The 8,563-nt window shown below is 45.8% G+C and overlaps 1 protein-coding gene across 1 annotated transcript; it reads right to left on the bottom strand.

Moving 5' to 3' along the window:
* Positions 1–409: 409 nt before the first annotated feature.
* DSEL (dermatan sulfate epimerase like) lies at positions 410–4,060 on the bottom strand. The gene has a single exon (XM_009485580.1). It carries the CDS (start codon positions 4,058–4,060, stop codon positions 410–412), a length of 3,651 nt encoding a protein of 1,216 aa, XP_009483855.1.
* Between the last annotated feature and the right edge of the window lie 4,503 nt (positions 4,061–8,563).

Genomic DNA, 8,563 nt, shown 5'->3' with positions numbered 1-8,563 from the left:
GCCAGTTTAACCAGTTTAATTTCATATAAGCCATCATACAATCATCAGATGGTAAGTACTTTCAGGAACAAACCACTTGGGCCGGAATCAAACTGGTGAGCTGGAGGTGAAAAGCTCCATATTCTATTACTAATCCCCTGAGCTATAGAGTCCCCAGCTGGTAGTTTTATAAAGGTTCACACAGTTTTTTTTTTGAAAGGCAGCGAAAGTAGTTACAAGTTTGTTTTCTTAAAAAACAAAACAAAACAAAAAATTCACACTTGCAAGAACAACTATTTTTTTCTTAAAATAATCTCTTTGAAAGTAGCAGACTGTACACATTTTACAAGAATAAACAAAATTCTCTAATATTTATCCACAAACTGGGAGTCAGAGATTATTAGTGCAAATTTCTGCTGACCGGCAGCATTTATTCTATAAACTTTGGGTATCCTAAGTGGTCCATTAGAGAACAACAGATATCTTCAATCCGTCTAATCTCTTCATTGGGCATGTTTTGTTTCCAGGCATGAATGCTACTTGGTGAAATTTCCCCTTCATAAGGAAGATAGAAAAGACTGGTGGAGGTGGCAAATAATATTTGGTTTAAGCTAGCAGGAGGAAGAGGAATACCAAGAAAGGCAAAAATTGTTTCAGCCGTCTTCTGAGGAAAGCTCACAATATCTTCAAACTTGACCAGCTGATAATTTGTTGGCTGCAAGTCTCCATTTATTCTCAGTGCGGCTGCTGTGTTTGTTAGCCATAAATAGGACAGCACAGAAACAGCATTTGAATTAGAATTTGAAAGTTCTTTTTTTAATGATTCATATTCAAAGGCATAGCCTTCATTTAAACTACATTTTCCTTTACCATTCTTTCCTTTAAACATCGCAGCCAAGCGTTGTGGAACATTTTTCAAGGAGTAAAGGCTTGGCTTATTTTTGTACAACATTGAATAGATCCATGCCCGTGGGTCCCTTACTACATATAACGCTCTCATTGATGGTCCTAGGATTTCCTGAAAGAAGGGAAGCTTTAATGTCCAGCTCCCACTACTTAAACTAAGCACAGGTCGTGCATTAGGATAATAGATGAGATGTCTTCTCAGTTCCCTAATATATTCAGCATCTTTATCTTGACTCCTTCTTGCCCTGCTTCTTTGCTCTGAGAGAGATTCTCTCTTTTTGGATCTTTTCTTTTTGTCCTTGCTTACAACAGAATGCTGAGCAATTTTACTTCTGCTGGCTTCATATAAATGAATGTTTTGTAAATGTAACTTTGTGCCTCGAACTAGAGACTGGAGCCAACCTTGGATAAGACGAAAATGACCATTCTGGACATCAGAAACCTTCCATTCACATGGATCTACAAAGGAATCAATTTCGAATTCAGTCTCAGGAATTTCAAGATAGGGTGTAGGTATTCTGATGTATAAGAAGTCACTGCTATTGAAAAACAGCTGTTTCAAAATTTCTGCACCAGAAGCAGGAAGTGAAGTAATGATAACATCTGGCAAAACAACGCGATTTCCTTCTAATTGTTTGGCTTTATTGCCTTTATCATGTTCTAGCCTTGTCATGTCACTGCTCCATTTGGCACAGATGGGCTGAGTACACATGCTCCACACATCCACCAATTCAATAAGCCACAGTGTGACAACCAGTATCAAGATCCAACGCAACATTTTACTGAAGGATATGTAAAACCGCCACTGAAAAGCCAGTATGACCAAACTAACACCCAAAATTAACCCTGCAATTATGTTCACTTTGAATCCGAATGGGAAAACCACCTTATTATTTTTTATCCATTTTTCCACAGACTCAGTACCTAGACCAAACTTGGTCACTTTGTTTTCATGAACTACTTTGGCAAAACCACCAAATCCCAAGTAATCGAACCTTGCCTTTAAATTCTGATATTCAGTCACAACAGAGATGGTATTTTCAGTGTTGTTGACACTGAGCGAAATCTGAAACCCAGATTTTGCATTATCTATGAGTCTGCAGTTAGAAACATTGACATATGGGCCATAGAAAAGGTAAACAATCCTTGTAGGTGTGTTTTTCACTGGAAAGGTAACATTTACAAACTGTGTCCATCGCTTTTTGAATTCAGCAGCTTGTTCTGCCTCCTGTATCCTAGCAACAGGACTACTCCCATGATGATCAAACCAAAACATCTTGTAGTGGGCATCCCATACATCCATCATAGCTCCATTATATTTGTTCTTAAATTTATAGGGTATGTACTTAAAATCAATGTCAAGGTTATGAAAAAAGGCACTGACAGAATTAACAGGAGAGTCTTCCTCCTTCTCAATATGGTCTACTACTAACAATGTCTGAGAATTTAAGAGCAGCAAAACGCGATACACACTTTTCAATTTCATTGCTGTTGTGTAAGCAGATACTGCCTCACCACTCACAAACATCATGTCTCCAGCCTGGGAGGCTGTTATAATTTCTCCAGTTGAGTCTCCAACCTCATCACCAATCCACCTCAGCCACTGCGCACACTCACCAAGCTGTCCCTCCCAAGGCTGGTTGCACTGGCTTGTAGGAGATGGAGCAAAGACCAAGACATTGTTCAGGTGGCTGAGTTTAGGTCCATAAAGAGCCTCAGATACAAACACCTGTCCATTGGGAGCAAAAGTGAAAGAGTTCTGATCGGGATGTTCATGTCCTGGATTGAAACTTCTCCACCCATCAATCCAGGCATAGGGTTGAAAGTGAACAATATCGTAGACAGCACGTCCACCGAGTTTTCCAGACTTAAAGGACACAAAGGTGTTTGTCTGACTGTTTGGCAATCCAGCCCCATAAGTAACAACTCCCCAGTTAGGAAACACATGCATTTTAGCAGTGCCATAGTCAGGAGGTGGCTGAGGAGTGATTTCAGCAGCGTACCATATAAATTCAGTGTGTAGTGTGCTCCATCTCTGTGCAGTGGACGGCACCATTGGCCCATCCTTGGGTCTGTGTTTTCTAATCTGCTGTGCCAGCCAGTTGCCAGCTCCATTCTTCATGATAAACTTATCCAAGAAAACCAGTTGGCTCTCAGGACCATAAAACCAGTTGTAATTAGAATCTGCTACGCCAACAGTCCTCTGAAAGCCTGGTAATAGGGTGGCATAGTAAAACCAAAAGTGCATTTTGAGCCAGTTATTCTCCAAGTTGTTAATACCAAAGTGGCGCTGGGCCAGAAAAACATACTGGGTTACTGACTTGGCTGTGTAACTCCCATAAGCTACTCCCTCATCCAGAGACCCGTCTACAATATGATTGAGCAGAAACATTGTTTTCTCCATCACATCAACAACAGTGTGTTTCCAAATATTTGCCTGGGATCCTTTGTCCACCCCTGAAACCAAAGCCCCAATAAGCAAAGCAAGCATATTGGTTGCTTGGTGATTATGGAGAAGCTGCTTTCCCCAGGAACGAACCTTTGAGTACTCATACATTTCCTCACTTACAGACCATATCTTCTCCAGGTATTTTTGCCTTCTCTTGTTTTCCAGTGAATTATACAAGAAGTCAAAAGCAGTGGCAAATCCTGTTAGGGAGTGACCGAGTGGCACTTCATCTCCAGGTGCATTCTCAACCAACCAGTTTTTGTAGCCAGCCATTCTATCCATATACTCTAGGGCAAAGTCAAACGCAGCTTTATCTTCGGGGCACAGCAAACAATAAAATGCTAGAGGTGGCAGATTGTTACCATAAATCTCATTCCACTTTGCAGCAAAATCAACATGCTTGGGTGGAGGTAGGTAGTATAATGGGTTGGATAGCATAACCGTCACAGCACTTCTGATGGCTCTAAATAGATGGGAATGGCTTGTATGAGCTTTCTGCCTCAGTGCCTGGACATCTTCAGCATCGAAATACAAGCTTGGATGAAGAACTGTTTTTTTCAGCTTCTGCTCAGCATTAAGACCTTCAAGTTGCTGTTTTTCATACTGATCTACATTTTCTATGAAAGTCACCCAATCAGAGTAATTGCTTACAGATTCTTCAAAAGTGAAGACAGCAAACATCATTAATGCTAGAAATAAAGTATGCCCCGTGAACATCAGAGCCATGATCCATTAGGCAGCTCCTCTTCCCCAGGCATGCATTTCCTAACAAAACACAATGTTCAGATATCAAACTTTGATCCAGTTGGTACAAAACCAAACATCTTAAGGTGTATTTTTAGGAGAAAAGACTTAGCATGTACTGTGCATTCTAACAGATACTCAGAATACCTGTAATCTGAGCTACAACAGTGAAATAACAAGGCGCTTGAAAACTTAAATCTCAGCTGCCTTGTCTGTTCACACTTTCCTCAAACACAACACTACAGCATAAATACTAAAATTAGGGGAAAAGCAATATCTCTAAGATATGCATATAAACCACAGGTTGACAGTGCACGGTAAAAGACTGAAACACTCTCTCTTGATAACTTGAAAAAAGAAACCAGAGTCATACATTTACTTTTTTAAAAAGCTTTCATCAGGTCAAATTCCACTTCTAGAGCTGACAAAAACTCCACTGATCACAAAATGATATAATTTATTCAAAACAATATGTTATATTTGATGAAATAGGGAATTTACAGCACTTGGAAAACAGACTCCAAAACTGAAGTTATTGTCTTCAGCCTTCCCCTTATCTCAGTCTCCATACACACTCTTTCCATCTTTCTCTTTTGGGACTCATGGACAAGTGGAAAGAAAAAAAATTGATTAAAAAAAAAAATCAACATAGATCCTCCATTAGCTCCTTTTGATGAAACTGCAGTGCTTTTAACCACTATTCCCCTCTGTTAAAGGTGCGTCTGAATTAGTAGTCACAGAGTATTGACATATTTTCAAGTCTTCTTTCATCTTATCTTCAGCCAATGATGCCTAAATTTTGCCTCAATGATTCAGAGGACCCTGCTCCTTCCATTATGAAGCAAAAGGAAAACAGGTGAAAGAGGCAGAGAGACAATACTTTTTTGTTAAAAGAGCAGTTTTGTGTTTCCTTCCACTTTGCACGTTGGTTCTTTCTGTGGAAAGAGAAACAAAAGTTGTCTGAAGCTGTGTAGGTGTCAGAACATATTTAAAGGACTTAAAATACAAAGTACTGCTAACCTTGTAGAAAAGATGGGTCAATACACCTTTTCCTTTCCAGAAATGTAAAGAAGGGGCATTTTCAAAGCTCCACAAAATTTGTCTTTGGCAAAACAGAAATTCAGATTGGCTACTGAAGCTCACTTTACTTCACCTTTTCCTGCGTGCCTACGAGGTCGCAGGGCGCATTTTCCCGTCGCGCCATCAGGAGCTAACCAGGAAAATAACTCCGAAACACGCCACCGAAAGCAAACGGAGCCCCAATCAACACTAAAATCGTATGTATGGACAAGCCACAGGCGCGGTTCAGCCGGCGAAACGAAGGCGCGCAGAGGGAGAGCCGAGAGCCGGGCTGCCGCCGCGCCGCCCGCGGGAAGGGAGCCCCGGGACGAAGCCCGGCGGCGCCCGCCGCGCCTCCCCCGCCCGCGGCCAGCAGAGGGCGCCCGCCGCCGCCGCCTCCCCCGCTCCCCGCCGCCCCGGGGCCGCACAACTCGAACAAGTTTCGGCGGCGGCCGCGGGCGCGCCCCCCCCTCCGCCGCGGCCGGCAGCCTCCGTCTCCTCCCGCCCGCCCCCCCCCGAGTGTAACCCCAGCTTACCGCAGCGGGTCCGGCGGCGGTCGGGGCGGCCGGCGGCTGCCGCGCCTCTCGGCCCCGGCCGGCGCGGCCCGGGGCGCGGGGCCGGCCCCCGGCTGCGGGGCTGCGGCTGGCGGGGCGCTGCGCCGGCCCCGCTCGGCTGGGCCGAGCTGCGCTGGGCTGCGGCCCCTGCCGCGTTGCCGCTACTTTCCAGCCGGGCTGGCCGTAACTTCGGGCCCCCGCCCTGCGCCGGCGGCTCCCCGGAGCTGACAGCGAGGGAGACGAGATGGGGCGGCGGGCGCCCAGCCAGGGGCGCAGGCGGCGAAGCAAACTCGCAGGGATGTCGCTGCGGAGGGGCGGGGAGGGAGGGAGGGAGGGAGGGAGGGAGGGGAGGCGGCGGCGGGGTTGGCAGAGCCGCCCCCGGCGGAACAGGGATGTGCCGCTCCTCCGCGCCGTGCTCCGGCGGCGGGCGGGCTCCCGGCCCCGCCGGCGCTCCCGGCTGCTCCTCTTCCCTGCGACTGCGGGAGCCGGCCGCCGCTCCCAGCGCCGAGCCCAGCCCCGCTCCCGCCGGCGGCTGCCGCCACCGCCGGCCCTGCGCCTCGGCGGCGACTGTCGGCGGAGCGCAGCGCAGCGCAGCGCAGCGCGGGGGTGCGCTCGGGGGCAGGGCCGGGGCCGGGGCCGGGGCCGGAGCCGGGGGGGCCGCGCCCGGGAGCGACGGAGGCGGTGGGGGAGGCGGAGCCGCGGCGGCTGCCCCGAGAGCGCGGTGAGGGACGGCGAGGGAGGGTCCGGGGGGCGGGGATGGAGCGGGTCTCGGTGCGGGGAGCGGGGAGCCGCAGGCAGGTGTGCGGGGGCTCCGCGGAAGAAAAGCTGCCGCAGGGGGTGCCAGCCGCGGCAATGGCAGGGCAGGGCAGGGCAGGGCGGCAGGAGCCCTCGGTCCTGTGGGGAGCAACTTTGGAAGCACGGAATAAATAATAACAGTGCCCGTATCTCAGAAACCACGGGGATGCGCAGCGTCTGCTTGTTGGAGCCGTCCTGCTTTTTATAACTACCTCCCTGCGCGGGCGCTTTTATTTTATGCGAGGCATTAAAGTAGTTCTCATTCAGCGTTAGCTGAAGGCTTCTGAAGTAAAATATAAAACCGTAATGAGGTGTAATAAACCTCTGCCCCTCAGCTCGTTCACGGTCAGTGGTGCGGTGAAGGGCCCGTCGGAAATGCTGGCTAGCCCGCCTAGTGCCTGTGGCCCACCCACGAAATTCCAGAGGTATAATGCCAGTCTCGGTTTATGAATCGGAGTTTGGATTGCTGGTGATGACTTTCCGAGCCTGATTTTGTAACCTGTCTGATGTGATACCAAGCTATTCTTTGGTAGTAAGTGTGCTCAAGGAAAAGAAAGGGTGTGAGGTTTTTTTATATGTTACCAATTACTGTGTTTATAAACTGTACCTCAAAGGATGTAGGTTTTAATCAACCCGAGAGCATGTCACCACTTTTCCCCAGGCACAGCCTATATTATTCTTAACTTTTCTTTTTTTCCCCCCGAATATCTTAGAAAATACAGGTGCACATTTAAGTATTTCTCTAGCCACTCAATGTATAACTATCTTGAAATGAATATATTAATATATAATGGCCATACATTATGGATACTGGTTCTGTTTCTTTGTGCTATGGAGAGCACCTTAGGAGGACTCAATTCTTAAATTATGCACATTTCCATCAATGATGAACTATGTCTGTCTGGAACCATCCTTGTCTTTCAGATGTGCCCTATCGACTTGGCTTAAGAAGGAAAAATACTGTTTATTGCCTGGATCATATCTTCCCATCAGAAGAAATTTGCATAATGACCAAAGATCAGCACATATTTCCCTGACCTTGAATCTGTTAAAATTCTGCCTTTTCATGCTACTGGGGAAGTTATTCCAGGAGGAGAGCAAAGGGAAATGTAAAGCAACAATAGAGGCCACATTCCTCTTTAAGTTGGTAGAAACTGAGTGGAATACGCTACAAATGAAAATCTCCCAAATCTTTTTCCTTCTATTCCCATTGTACCAGGCATTGTACCCATAACATTTTTCCCAAGGCTGACCCATTCTGGAACATATTGCAGTCTCAGAGAATGACTTCTCCCATAAATTGTCAGGCAATTCTGAATGAGCAGAACATGTGGAGGACTTTTGTTAGGTTAAAAGCTAGAGTAAAGCTCTCCCAAGAGCCCTTCTTACTCTCTGGAACCTGTGGTGAGATCATTACATATACAGTGTTCAATTGCAATGTGATACTTGTAGAGAAGCATGAAAATGAATTATTGACTGGCCCCATATATTCACAAATGATACCATTTTGACAAAGTCTTATATTATAAGGCAGTGAAGGCATTTGTAAGGCATTTCGTTTTTTTCTGTGGAAGCTCTTTCACATTATCAAAGAAGCACTGGCAGAATATTTAAGGCTGATTTTCTGCTAAGCCAATTGCAAAGCAAGAGCATCCTTAACTGTGTGTAATTTCAACTAGTATAGGCTACTTACTTTCTGCCATTTTCAAGTCATTATGCTTAAAAAAAAACCCAACAACAAAAAAACCCAAAAAATGAAATAACAATAGTGGTAGAACTAGTATTCAATTATTTTTCTATTAGTAATTTTCAATAGTCAGCAGAGACCCATAGTTACTATACTACAACTGAAAAACAAAAACTCTTGGATCCAACTGGTATCCAGGAGAAACAATTAAGTGAAGCAAACTTCAAAGGAGTTGGATTAAGGTAATTAGAAATAGCGACCCTGCGTTGTGACCAACTCTTCTGCATAAAATGAGCCTGAATTGCGTTGTCATTCTGCCTTACTTGATTGCATTGTGGTCAGTAAAATAAAGGTCACTTTCAGAACAACTGTTAATTGTGAAAGTAACTA

The sequence above is a fragment of the Pelecanus crispus genome, chromosome 2, assembly GCF_030463565.1.
Source record: "Pelecanus crispus isolate bPelCri1 chromosome 2, bPelCri1.pri, whole genome shotgun sequence".
Classification (NCBI taxonomy): Eukaryota; Metazoa; Chordata; class Aves; order Pelecaniformes; family Pelecanidae; genus Pelecanus; species Pelecanus crispus.
The sequence above is the reverse complement of the archived record's forward strand: the minus strand, read 5'-3'. Positions and strand labels throughout refer to the sequence as shown.

Bases quoted from the DNA above. Each gene is read 5' to 3' on its own strand.
- DSEL (XM_009485580.1), bottom strand. From the start codon at position 4,060: ATGGCTCTGATGTTCACGGGGCATACTTTATTTCTAGCATTAATGATG.